The sequence below is a fragment of the Bos indicus x Bos taurus genome, chromosome 6, assembly GCF_003369695.1.
Source record: "Bos indicus x Bos taurus breed Angus x Brahman F1 hybrid chromosome 6, Bos_hybrid_MaternalHap_v2.0, whole genome shotgun sequence".
NCBI lineage: Eukaryota > Metazoa > Chordata > Mammalia > Artiodactyla > Bovidae > Bos > Bos indicus x Bos taurus.
Window position 1 is genome coordinate 90739339 of NC_040081.1, and position 14389 is coordinate 90753727.

The 14389-nt window shown below is 41.2% G+C and overlaps 1 protein-coding gene across 5 annotated transcripts in view; it reads left to right on the plus strand.

The window, feature by feature from the left end:
- Positions 1-14389, plus strand: part of FAM47E (family with sequence similarity 47 member E) — a 34684-nt gene that overhangs the window by 15851 nt on the left and 4444 nt on the right. For 3 of the 5 annotated variants that reach the window (XM_027544793.1, XM_027544794.1, XM_027544796.1), the window contains 2 exons: positions 4510-4710; positions 11000-11155. In XM_027544793.1, the coding sequence (XP_027400594.1) occupies positions 4510-4710; positions 11000-11155 (357 nt within the window). Of the gene's footprint in view, positions 1-4509; positions 4711-10999; positions 11156-11704; positions 12233-14389 lie in introns of those variants that run through there. The other 2 variants (XM_027544795.1, XM_027544797.1) reach the window with 2 other exon arrangements.

The window sequence follows — 14389 nt, forward strand, 5'->3', positions numbered from 1 at the left end:
ATGCAGGTCAGGAAGCAACAGTTAGAACTGGACATGGAACAATAGACTGGTTCAAAATAGGAAAAGGAGTACGTCAAGGCTGTATATTGTCACCCTGCTTATTTAACTTCTATGCAGAGTACATCATGAGAAACACTGGACTGGAAGAAGCACAAGCTGGAATCAAGAGTGCCGGGAGAAATATCAATAACGTCAGATATGCAGATGACACCACCCTTATGGCAGAAAGTGAAGAGGAACTCAAAAACCTCTTGATGAAAGTGAAAGTGGAGAGTGAAAAAGTTGGCTTAACATTCAGAAAACAAAGATCATGGCATCTGGTCCCATCACTGCATGGTAAATAGATGGGGAAACAGTGGAAACAGTGTCAGACTTTATTTTGGGGGGCTCCAAATCACTGCAGATGGTGACTGCAGCCATGAAATTAAAAGACGCTTACTCCTTGGAAGAAAAGTTATGACCAACCTAGATAGCATATTCAAAAGCAGAGACATTACTTTGCCAACAAAGGTCCATCTAGTCAACGCTATGGTTTTTCCTGTGGTCATGTATGGATGTGCAAGTTGGACTGTGAAGAAGGCTGAGCGCCGAAGAATTGATGCTTTTGAACTGTGGTGTTGGAGAAGACTCTTGAGAGTCCCTTGGACTGCAAGGAGATCCAAGGGACTGGATATTCTGAAGGAGTATCTGAAGGAATAGTCAGTCTATACTGAAGGAGATCAGCCCTGGGATTTCTTTGGAAGGAATGATGCTAAAGCTGAAACTCCAATACTTTGGCCACCTCATGCAAAGAGTTGACTCATTGGAAAAGACTCTGATGCTGGGAGGGATTGGGGGCAGGAGGAGAAGGGGACGACAGAGTATGAGATGGCTGGATGGCATCACTGACTCAATGGACGTGAGTCTGGGTGAACTCTGGAAGTTGGTGATGGACAGGGAGGCCTGGCATGCTGAGATTCATGGGGTCTCAAAGAGTCGGACAGGACTGAGCGACTGAACTGACTGACTGAACTAACCCACTCCAGTGTTCTTGCCTGGAGAGTTCTGTGGACAAAGGTTACAGTCGATTGGGTCCCAAGGAGTTGTACACAACTGAGCAACTAACACTTTAGGTTTATTTACTCATCAAAATTAAATTTGGAGCTTCCTGGGTAGCTCAGATGGTAAAGAGTCTCCCTGCAATGTTGGAGACCTGGGATCTATCCCTGGGTCAGGAAGATCCTCTGGAGAAGAGAATGGCAACCCACTCCAGTATTCTTGCCTGAAAAATCCCATGGAGGAAGAGACTGGCAGGCTACAGTCCATGGGGTGACAAAGAGTCAGACAGGACTGAGCAACGAACACTGTAACTATAAGAATGTACATAGTTACATTCAAGTATGTAATCCAGTGTTGTTAACTATAGTCATTATGCTTTACATTAGATTCCCCAGAACTTATTCATCATATAACTGGAGGTTTGTATCCTTCACTCCTTCTTCACCTCATTTCTCTTGGTTATGTTGTTGTTTAGTTGCTTAGTCGTGTCCTACTCTTTGTGACCACATGGACTGCAGCATGCCAGGCTTCTCCGTCCTTCACCATCTCCCAAAGCTTGCTCAGACTCATGTCTATTGAGTTGATGATGCCATCCAACCATCTCATCCTCTGTCATCCCCTTCTCCTCCTGCCTTTGATCTTTTCCAGCATACTCGGGTTTCTCTTCAGATCATATAAATCTTTCTTGGTTATATTTATCTTTAAGTACTTTGAAAGCTATGTTTGACTACAGTCATTACAAAAAGTATTTGACATGAAAAGACTTTTGACTCAGTTATCAAGTTCTTTTCTTGCCCTCCTTAGTACCTATTCCTGTCCTTGAGTCCCCTTAGATGTCTAGATTCCTGATGCCGTTTCCTGGATTTAAGACCTTCTAGAATTTTCCATCCCCCACCCTCATTTTTTGAGTGCATTCGTCAGTTTTAGTCAATGTATTACTTAGGACTAATTCTTTGGCAAATGGTATAATTCAGACTAGATTAAGGGAGAAAAGGGAATCATCCAGAAATCTTAGGAGCTTCAGGCACAGTTGTATCTGGGTGTTAAAATGTTTTCAGGCATTCTCCCTATCATTTGGCTGCTCCCCTCTATCTGACTACACTTTTCTGTAGTCTTTCCCTAAGAGATGCCAAAGTAGTCACTAAATTTTCAAAACTTAAATCCCACCACTCTAACCTTTATCTCATAGGGGAAAAACCTGGGTCACACCTACGCGTGAATTATCCACTATGAATAAGGAGATGGAATATGATTATTGGCTAGTTCAAGGTCATATGTCTTACCCTGAGGTCAAAAGATGGCCACGTCCAGCCTTCGCAACAGATTGACTGAGAGTGGTGGAGGGAGGCTTCCCAGAGGGTGAGTGGACTAGGGACAAGAAAGCACTCTACGCACTGATGCCCACTCTACCTCTGCTTGTCTACAGTCCGGCTGGATGGGATTGCCTGATTTCCAGCTCTTCCTCTTCTCCCATTTCTACTCCTGGAGACTATTCTTCTTTCAGCAGGAAATTTAAGGAACTCTACGATAATAGTTTGGAGAAGGCAATGGCAACCCACTGCAGTACTCTTGCCTGGAAAATCCCATGGATGGAGGAGCCTTGGTAGGCTGCAATCCATGGGGTCACTAGGAGTAGGACACGACCGAGTGACTTCACTTTCACTTTTCACTTTCATACATTGGAGAAGGAAATGGCAACCCACTCCAGTATTCTTGCCTAGAGAATCCCAGGGACAGGGGAGCCTGGTGGGCTGCCATCTATGAGGTCGCACAGAGTCGCACACGACTGAAGTGACTTAGCAGCAGCAGCAACAGCAGGATAATAGTTTAGGTGCTCTGATGACCAGCCTCATTTTCAGTCCCTTATGACCAAGGTCGCATCTTTATCTGTCATACTACATTGGTCCCTATCCCATCACCCTGTGGTATTTTCTCCATAGCACTAGTTTACGCTTTCCTTCCATGTTTTTTTGTTGTTGTTGTTGACCTCATTGATTCTGCTTGCTCTGTTTCTCTTTCAATATTATTTCAGCTGAGTTTATACCCCTGACTCTATTTAATGATCCCTCTCTGTAAGTTTCACTTCAACATCAGCTTCAGTTGCTAATGACCTCATCCTCTATGTTCCCCAACTTATATATTCCAAAGTGGGATTGTGTTGACTCTGTAGGGGAGGGATGAATAATTTACTCTTCTAAGTTCTCTACAGGATCTCTATAACCAAAGACAGATTAACAACTAAAAAACAAACAGAAGTTTATTAACAAGTATACCTCATGTATACATGGGAGATACCCAGGGAAAAATGATTAACTCTCCTAGGTGGGTTAGAATTCAGGCTCAAACACCATCTTCAGCCAAAGACAAAAGAGAAAAAAGTGTGGGGAGTCAGTAACTAGGGAGGTGACCAGGAAAAAGAGGAGAACAGGATTATGATTTGTTGTGAAGATTTAAATGTGTGCCTTCTACACTGATAATATAATTTAGAGTCTTCCTTTTCCTCCTAGAATGGAGATGGAGACACCCTTACAATCAGATTTTTTTTTAATTAATGTAAATTTCACTTAAAGGGTGACTTCTACTCTGTTTCTAGATTGTTTCCTGTGTTGTCTGCTGTTTCTTAAAATCAGCAGCTCAAAATAACCCTTGGGCCAGAGGCATATTTTGGGATGCTATATTCTACTATCCTTCAAATGTAAACTATCTTTTAGCCACATCATATATCCACGATCAGCCTACAGATATTTGCGTGCTGTGTGATTGCTCGGTTGTGTCTGACTCTTTACAACCCATGGACTGTAGCCCGCCAGGCTCCTCTGTCCATGGGATTTTCCAGGCAAGAATACTGAAGTGAGTTGCCATTTCCTCCTTCAGGGGATCTTCCTGACCCAGGGATTGAACCCGAGTCTCCTGTGAGTCCTGCATTGGCAGACGGGTTTTTTTTTTCTTAACCACTGAGCCACCTGAGAAGCCCCTGTGGATGACTAGGCGCTCTAAATGTGCCCATCTCTGCTCCTCCCAGTTTTGGCTGAGGGAAGAGAAGGTTTGTTCTGTGCACAAATCATGGCTTCAGTAGGAATCCCAAACAGGGCAGCTTCCCTTATAACCTTATAACGGCTGTGGGCAGATCAAACACTAACATTTATAGACGTGTCTGGATAATACCTCTAGAGATGCCACTCTTATAATGTGTTAGAAATGTTTGCTTTTAATCAAACAGACTGAATTTTCCACAGCCCCATTATTTCCCTCAGGACTCCCTGCTTCTTATAGGTCCTAAGTTGTTTCAGCCCACTGACAAAACTCTCCAGACCCCAAATCCTTCTTCTCTCCTACAAGAGCGTTTTCCACCTCTTTTTTAAACTACCTCTCTCTTCTCCAGTCATGGCCAAACACCTCCTTTAGATTAAAGAAAGAAGAAGGAACATTTCGACATTTATCCTTGACTCATGCCCTGTGGCATTCTTCCAGGGGAGCCTGAACATTGATGAAGAGTTTATCCTGAGACAGTTTGACATTAACTATCAGAGCAAACCATGCTATAATGTGCTTCACACAATAAGACCCAGCAAAGTTCCTCTGGAGCTAAAGAAAAGGAGTGGGCTAAATAAACTGCAGGAACCACAGTTGTTCCAGAAACTAGACTGTGAGCAGAGACTTCGGAAACCACAGGTAATTGCAAAAAAGGGAGAAGACTGAGAGTCAAAGAAAATTAAATTATATCAAAATGTTAAATGTTCTTGAATTCTGGTACCTCAGAAGGCACTGACCTTTTTCAGTAAAATTTTTGCAAAATTCTTTGATGTTTAATATTTGTTCTAATAAATAAACATCTGTTAAGTGAGTGAATATTTAATACATCTAATGAAGTCAGTTATACAAACAAGGCATGCCATTTAGCATTATTGGTGATATCTGAAGAGTCATTAGTTCTTTTTATGTGTTTTATGTATTGAAACAATCGGTTTGTTTTATATGTTGAAACTTATCTCATGCGTTTTACATGTTGAAATTCCAGTAGTCAGTAGAACTATACATGTTTTTATAGTAAACTATAATATGTTTACTATTATAAGAGTAAAATGCTGCAGTCAATGACTGGGGACGCTGTTCCTGTCCATAGAATTCTTGAATTTTTATGGTGGTGTTTTTGACCACAAACCATCATTCTTGACCACATGCTTGCCTGATAATTAACAAATCGCTCAGTTTCCCAGCACCAGTTTCCTGTGAAGACAGAACGAGGAAACAGTAGAAAAAACAGGCTGTGTTCCAAAAGGAAGTACTATGAACCCCTAAGAACCTTTCTATACAATGTGTTAGGGCAACTCTATATTTACAAGTCAAATTGTGCCAGTCCGACAGCAGATTCCAGTGCCTATGTGGGAGTTGTGGGGTGAGGTGGTTATACAGTTTGCTTCTCTGAAAGTGAAGATAATAATTACCTTCTGTCTTTTATACTAAGTGCGTGTTCAGTTGCTCAGTTGTGTCTGACTCTTTGCGAACCTCATGGACTGTAGCCCACCAGGCTCCTCTATCCATGGAATTCTCCAGGCAAGAATACTGGAGTGGGTTGCCATTCCCTACTCCAGGTTTGATACTATTTTTCCAATGTTTTTGACACAGTAACTTTGCCGTTTATAATTGAACATAATCAGCTGACCTAGTTTTACACTCATGATGTTTTCCACCCTTGACTGGGTTGCATAAAATTTATGAAAACTGTGCATTCTGTCACTAATATCAGCAGTTTAAATTTTCCATTTTCCACTCATCTTTCTAAAGTGTAAAGTATAAAATGATCCTGGGCAGGCAAATTATATCCACATGGTTCAGGCACATGGGGCCTGAACCAGTGCTTGTTCTGAATCTGAGCTGAATGAAATTGCGCAAGTCCCTGTACTTACAAATAATTGCACAAATACTGCTTTATAAAGCATGGTGCTTATTGCCAAAATCAAACTTTTGACTGGCAGATGGAGGATCACTGTGCAAAAGTTCAAATAGATTTCCACATGGTATCATTTTCCTTTGGCCTGAGGGACTTCCTTTAATACCTTTCTTTGATATCTCCTCTGCCTGCAATGCAGGAGACCCATGTTCAATCCCTGCATCCGGAAGATCCCCTGGAGAAGGGAATGGCAAGCCAGTCCAATATTCTTGCCTGGAGAATCCCATGGATAGAGGAACCTGGCAGGCTATAGTCCAGGTTCACAAATAGTGAACCTATAGGGGTCACAAACAGTCAGACACTACAGAGTGACTAACACTTTATATACACGTCACAGTCAGCCAGTGTAGATCTGCTGGCAATGAATTCTCCCAGCTTTTCTAGGTCTGAAGCTATCCTTATTCTTCCTTCATTTTAAAAGGTATTTTTATGGGTATAGAATTCTAGATTCAAGAGTTTTTTGTTTGTTTTCAGTACTTTAAAGATGCCCCGCTGTCTTCTTGGTTGTATTGTTTAAATCTTATGTCATTCTTATCTTTGTCACTGATTTTGAGTAGTGTGATTATTATACACATTGGTATTTAGTTCTTCATGTTTTTTATGCTTGGGGTTTACTAAGCTTCTTTGATCTATGAGTTTATAGTTTTCAACTATTGGGGGAAATTTTGGCCATTACATGGTCAAATGTTTTTTCCTTCAACCCCCTCCCAGGACTCCAATCACATGTAAATTAGGTTGCATGAAGTTGTCTTATAGATTACAGCTGCTCTGTTCAGTTTTGATTCTCTCTTCTCTGTTTCTATTGCTATGTCTTTAAATTCTCTAATTTTTTTCCCGCAGAAGATTGAGAGCAAGAGGAGAAAGGAATGATAGATGATGAGATGATTTGATGGCGTCACTGGCTCAACGGACATGAGTTTGAGCAAACTCAGGGAGATTGTGAAGGACAGGGAAGCCTGGTGTGCTGCAGTCCGTGGGTCACAAAGAGTCAGACAGGACTTAGTGACTGAAGAGCAACGGACATCTAGCGAGTAGAGACCAGGAATGCTGCTGAACCTCTTGCAGTGCATAAGACAGCATCCTCCCCCCACCCTCAACAAAGAATTACCCAGCTCAAAATGTCAATAATGCCTAAGAGACCTAATTTTAATCCAGCAAATGTTTAATGAGCACCGATTGTGTCCTAAGTATTGTTTTAGATGCCAGTCTCAGATGCTTACATTTTAGAAGGTGAGAGGTGAGATAAGCAATCAGAAAAATATTTAGGACTTCCCTGGTGGTCCAGTGGTTAAGAATCCACCTGCTAATGCAGAGGACATGGGTTTGATCCCTGATCCTGGAGCATCCCACATACCGTGGGGTACCTAAGCCCATGCGCCACTACTATTGAGTCTATACTTTAGAGCTGCAATTACTGAGCCCACAAACCTCAACTACTGAAGCTTGAGCATGCTCCAGAGCCCATGCTGTGAACAAGAGATGCCACTGCAATGAGAAGCCTGCATACCACTAGTAGAGAGTAACACCTGCTCACTGCAACTAGAGAAATCCCACTCACAGCAACAAAGACCCAGCACAGCCACAAAGAAAAAAAATATTTAGCATATCAAGTGGTAATAACTGCTGTTAAGAAAAATGAGTCAGGGAAAGAAGACAAGCAGTATTGTGATGGGGGTTACAGTTTTTGAACCGGGTGGTCAGGGAAGACACAACTGAAAAGATGACCTGAAATAGATAAGGAGTGAGCCGTGTGGATGCCCTGGGGAAAAGCACTATGGAGAGGGAACAGTGAATGCAAAGGTGCTGAGGCAGCAATGTGGCAGGTGCTCTAGAAATAATAAAGTGGTCAGGAGGGTTGGAATGGAACTCATAATGCTGAATCCAGCTCTGAGAAGGGATTGCCCTCCTGTGTGTTCGGTCCCATCCTGTCTTCCTCAGGCAGGTGTTTCTGGCTTGACTCTAGAATGGCCCACACATTCCACCTCATAGTTTAGATATGAGTGACCCCAGGGACTCAGTCCATGGAATTTTCCAGGCAAGAATACTGGAGTGGGTACCCATTCCTTCTTCAGGGGATCTTCCTCACCCAGGGATTGAACCCGAGTCTCCTGCATTGCAGGCAGATTCTTTACCATGTGAGCCACCAGGGAAGCCTGAGAAGAGGGAGGAGCAGGATCTTTGTGTTTCATATCTCTTAGTCCTGTGCAAACATTAGACCTCCTTCCATGATGAGACAATGAGTGGGTATTGCATCACAGCACTGGGCTATGAACTAACAGATGAACTGATGTTGCCAAAATACTGGCCCTCTGTGCACCAATACCAAAAAGAAATATGGGGACGGAGTTTTGGAGGAAAGAGAGTCACTTTATTTCTTTGCCAAGCAAAGAGGGAACATGGGAGGTAAGTGCCTCAGAAGCTGTGCCCTCCTTCCTGGGGAATAGGGAGAGGTCTTAGAATCAGGACTTGTAGCCAGGGTAGGTGATAAGGGTGAAAACAGTGGAGGTCTTGTATTTTTCTTTCTTCTGCAAAAATTTCAAAAGGGCCACAGCTGGCGTCAGGAAGCTCAGTAACTGGGTCTGTTCTCTTCCAAAGTTATCGACTGGTGACCTTCTTCCTGAAATGAAGAATGCTACAGGGGAGTGTTACAAGAGAGTGTGGGGGAGAAAATGCCAGATGCAGGATCACATAAAGGATACAGTTCACATCAAGTCAGAAAGTGATTAAGGAATTAACTTTGTGAAGGACAAATCTAGTTGCATATTCTACAGATTAGTAACAGTTAAAACTGCAATTGCTTAACTTTTACAGACTTGGTTTGCTGTCTCTATGGCTATTAACTCCTTCCTTTGTTTCTCTTGCTTGTTAGTAGGAAAGAAAAGTTTCATTTCTTTTTTTTTTTACAACATGAAGACTTTATTTCATAACACTGAAATAGTCAACATTTTACATTACACATGTATTTTTGAGGTATTCACCCATTTTAGTGATTTCACATTTAAATGATTTCACATTTAAAGAATTGTGCAGCCATCACTGCAACCCCATGTTAGGATATTCCCATCAATCCACAGATCTTTCAAGCTCATTTCCAGGGAATCCTCTTTCCTACAGTCTGCTTCAGGCAGATCTACTTTCTTTTCTTTATATTTGTCCAGAAAAGTTTCTCTTTTTGTTGTAGCACTGAGTCATGGGAGAAAGAAAGACAACATCTCTTCTACCCCTTTCTCTCTTTCAATTAAAGAGACAAGAGATTGGTGGTGTTGGATAGCATTTGGATCAAAAGTAATGTACCACTTACAAAGCTGAACACAGAGCTGGACTAATAGGTTAATACCATTATTTTGATTGAGTATTATTGAAGGTCATTACCCTTCATTGAAATATTTGATTTCTAGCTGTTTTACATAGTTCTTTCATTTTTTCTTCCCAATAACCCTATGGGGTAGATTGCGGGGAGCGAGCTCCGCCCGTGGCAAAGGTCATGAGGAAGGAGGCTTGGCATACGCAAAGGCGGGATCAAGCCTCAGGGGTCTCCCTGGAAGTTCTCGAGCATCTAGCCCCAAAACCAGAGTCTGCCTACTTTCTGCTTGTGCTTTCACCTACACCTCTGACTTTATGGGGGGCTGTCCCCCACTACCTCTCTCTGAAAAAAGAGTTAGCTTACAGCTCCAGTTAATAATTCCTGGGTGTGACAGTGTTTAACCTACAAACTCCTTTGGAAATCCTCTAGCCTGCCTGAATAGGTTTTTCCGGCCACATGTGATTGTTCAGAGCCTCCCAACTGTGAGAGGCAGGAGATGTTCTAAACTGTCTAAACACAGATTCCTTTGAGTAGTTAAAAGATTGATTAGAAATTGTATTGGTGAAGGGTTTTTCACTTATTGGGCCAATGTTTGCTGCTAAGTCTCCATACTCCTTACCTACTGTGTCCTTGGCAGTGTATTGATTGATATAATGGGTGTATAGAAAGGTAAGTAGTAGCCTCAATGTTTGTAACCTTGGACCCTTGAGTTAATTCTTTTCTTGATTGAGCCCACCTCACCTTTGCCTTATAGGAATGCAGCTTTGTCCAATGCTTTTTTGGAGGCTGGTGCCTGACTTTGGAATAATCACCTTTAGAGAAAGATAAGTTTCTTAAAATGTTAACAGGCCTCCTGGCCAGAAGACGAAGTAATTCACCTGAACTTTTGCATATGATAAGTTTGAAAGCCTGGCTTCAATTAGGACCAGGAACCGCTGTCCTTGCATGACTCCACCCCTTCCCCCATTATCCTCTATGCACAACTTAAGGTATAAAAACTACTTTGGAAAATAAAGTGCGGGCCTTGTTCACCGAAACTTGGTCTCCCCATGTCGTTCTTTCTTTCACCTTCTAGCTGAATTTTTCCTCTGAGGCGGGGAAGCTCGTCAAGCCTACTAATTTTGCCTGGGCTTCTAAGATCCGACCGGGGAGGCCTTAGTGTCTCCTCTCCTTTGGGAGAACGGGAGGACGCTTGCGGTCTTCGTAGGTGACGTAAATTCCCTGCTTTGGAAGTTTATTCAGCCTCTTTTCTCCACTGAATTTCCTCACTGAGCTATCCTCATCCTATTACTCTTTGTATCTTTGATAAAATATTTAAATAAATAGGTCACCGACGCCGTCCCTGCTTCGAATACCCTGGATCAGCCGGGGCTGGATCCTGGCAGTAGATAACTATTATCTGTATTTTACAAATGAAGAATTTGAGTAACTTGTCCATGGTCTCATAGCTACTAAGTTGGAGAGGGCTGGATTTGAGTCCAGGTTTGTCTAAATTGAAGGCCATGCTTACCTACCACATTATTTTCTCAGTCGTAAACTTTTCATGTTTGTAAAATCAAAGCCTACTGACACTTCATAAAATGCCTTGGAAAGGAGTAAGCATAAATTAAAAATAAACGGTACCATTTTCACAAGTTTAATTTTAGATTTATTGAAAAGACAAACCGAACAAACTAATGAAATTGGGAATTATGTGATTTGTACAGAAACCTCATAAACCAAAGTGGGTGAAGATGAGATATGGAGCATGGTATCTGAACCCCAAGTTGTGGAAAAAGCAAAGAGCTGATGAGCCTTTGGTTGACCCCAAGGTCTTACGTAAAGCTCAAGATGAGAATTTTAAAAAGGAGCTACAGGAGCAGGTATGTGTGTATGCTGAGACTTGATCATCTGACCTAGAGCAACTGCCACTTCATATTGAGTCAGAGTCTCTGGAGAAATTCAGAGGCTGCTGAAAGTCTTGTAACTTGCGCATTGAATTTGACAATGAGAAAGCCAAGTCATTTTATGAGGAATATGTAATAAGCAAGACTTGAAATCTCCTAGCTTCATGGTAGACACAATGTCTCTAAAGATGGGGCAACCACTCATTGTCCTCCTACTCTTCCTGAGTCCATGGATAAATTGGTTGTTCAAAGGGTGGTGTGACTTGGTAGGACCATCTCAGTTGAGAATGGATATAATGTCATGAGTTCTCTTTGAGTGAAAATGTGAGGTTTTGTTTTGTTTTGTTTTGTTTTTAATCAGCAATGAATGAATGTTAACATTGTGATAAAAAAAAAAAAAACTACTTTTATGCCATTCAGCAGAGTTGCAGGATCTCTCTGAGAGAAAAGGGACAAAGGTTAAACACTGTTTGATGTTACAAAGCACCAAACACACAACAAGGATACGTTCTGGTTTTACTGTAGGTAAGCTGTGTGCCTGCCCATCTCTAGTGAGCAAGGACCTGATGGAAGAAGATGCTCACTATAGTCCTGAAATTTTGGAAATTTTGATGCAATGCTTATACAGGACTCTCCTGAGAATATTTGTGATCCTCTTCTCTGGATCAGCAGATTCAAAACTTCTCCCAGATAACATTGTAAAAACATTTCAAAAACATAAAATGCTATAAAAGTTTGGCTACTCATTCATTCAAAAGTCACTCATCAATTACCTCCTTTTGCTTGGAAAGCTGAGGCAGAAAGTATTTTATCTTTTCTAGAACTGGGTATGAAATTCTTATTTTCAAATGGGAAACATGACATGAATTTATGAGCCCAAGATGCTTATATATAAGCTTCAAAATAAATAATATTAGGCAGAGTTTCTTGTCATACAGTTTTTGGAGCTGCCTATCTAAATTTATGTGAGTTTAACATATGACACGCTAGCAAAGTAATGCTCGAAATTCTCCAAGCCAGGCTTTTTAACAGTATGTGAACCGAGAACTTCCAGATGTGCAAGCTGATTTAGAAAAGGCAGAGGAACCAGAGATCAAATTGCCAACATCTGCTGGATCATAGAAAAAGCAAGAGAGTTCCAGAAAATCATCCACTTCTGCTTAATTGACTACGCCAAAGCCTTTGACTGTGTGGATCACAACAAACTGAAAAATTCTTCAAGAGATGAGAATATCAGACCATCTGACCTACCTCCTGAGAAATCTGTATGCAGGTCAAGAAGCAACAGTTAGAACTGGACATGGAACAATGGACTGGGTCCAAATCGGGAAGGGAGTATGTCAAGACTGTGTATTGTCATCCTGTGAGTATATCATGCGAAATGCCAGGCTGGATGAAGCACAAGCTGAAATCAAGATTGCCGGGAGAAATATCAATAACCTCAAATATGCAGATGACACCACCCTTATGGCAGAAAGCAAAGAACTAAAGAGCCTCTTGATGAAAGTGAAAGAGGAGAGTGAAAAAGCTGGCTTAAAACTCAACATTCAGAAAACTAAGATCATGGCATCTGATCCCATCACTTCATGGCAAATAGATGGGGAAACAATGGAAACAGTGCCAGACTTTATTTTGGGGGGCTCCAAAATCACTGCAGATGGTGACTGAAGCCATGAAATTAAAAGACGCTTGCTCCTTGGAAGAAAAGCTATGACCAATCTAGACAGTATATTACAAAGCAGAGACATTACTTTGCCAGCAAACGTCCATCTAGTTAAAGCTATGTTTTTTCTGGTAGTCATGTATGCATGTGAGAGTTGGACTAGAAAGAAAGCTGAGTGCCGAAGAATTGATGCTTTTGGACTGTGGTGTTGGAGAAGACTCTTGAGAGTCCCTTGGACTGCAAGGAGATCTAACCAGTCAATCCTAAAGGAAATCAGTCCTGAATATTCGTTGGAAGGACTGATGCTGAAGCTGAAACTCCAATACTTTGGCCACCTGATGCAAAGAACTGACTCACTGGAAAAGACCCTGATACTGGGAAAGATTGAAGGCAGGAGGAGAAGGGGATGACAGAGGATGAGATGGTTGGCTGGCATCACCAACTTGATGAACATGAGTTTGAGCAAGTTTCAGGAGTTGGGGATGGATAGGGAAGCCTGGCATGCTGCAGTCCATGGGGTTGCAAAGAGGTGGACATGACTGAACGACTGAACTGACTGACTGAATATATGACATAAAATGGTTCCAGTTTACTTTCAAAAAATAACCAAACATCCTCAATGAGTTAAATATTTAAAAATAAAAACAGTAATGAAACTTTTGATTAAGGTGTCTAGAAGTTCTCTTTTAAGAAACATATTCTTTTTTTTTTTAAAGATTTTTTTGATGTGGACCATTTTTTAAATCTTTATTGAACTTGTTACAATATTGCTTTTGTTTTATGTTCTGGCTTTTTGGCTCCAAGGCATGTGGGATCTTAACTCCCTGGCCAGGGATTGAACCCTCACCCCCCTGCATTGAAAGGTGAAGTTTTAACCACTGGACCACCAGGGAAGTCCCAAGAAACATATTCTTAAGGACTTAAATAATTTTACAAAAAGATTTGTCTTAATGGTGAAAGCCAGTAAAGACACTTATCATAATAGTTACAGTCAACTCATGAAAAAGAAATAATACTTAAAATTTGGAAATGTGGTTTATAGAACTATTACAGTAAAAGACTGTTTATCAGACAGTTTAGACACAGGAAGGACTCAAAGCAATGGAATTGTTCTGTAATGACTTTTGTAAATTACACTTTTATAATACCTGAAGACTGAATATCTTGTGTACTTTAAGTGATGCCACTTGGCTATGCACCTCAGTTCACAAGACATGTATGCAGTTGTGTGCTGCTGAGGGCCAGTCACCATGAGGGCATGGCTGTCTTGCTGGAAACACGAGTTTTGACTATTCTTAATTTAATTCATTTGGAAAGTGAAATGGCCTTAAAGAACTGAATTACAATGATAACTTCTACACCAAGATTATAAATTCAAATAAATTGAAGAAAAACCAAATGAATGCATGAATACCCTGAAGACATTGGGACTGGATCAAATCTTTTTTTTTTTTTTTTTTTTATCATGCCCTTTGGAGTTAATTCTAAAACTTGCAGATACATACTGAGTAGGAAAACACTCCCATTTCTTCCTCTACCACTCTCAA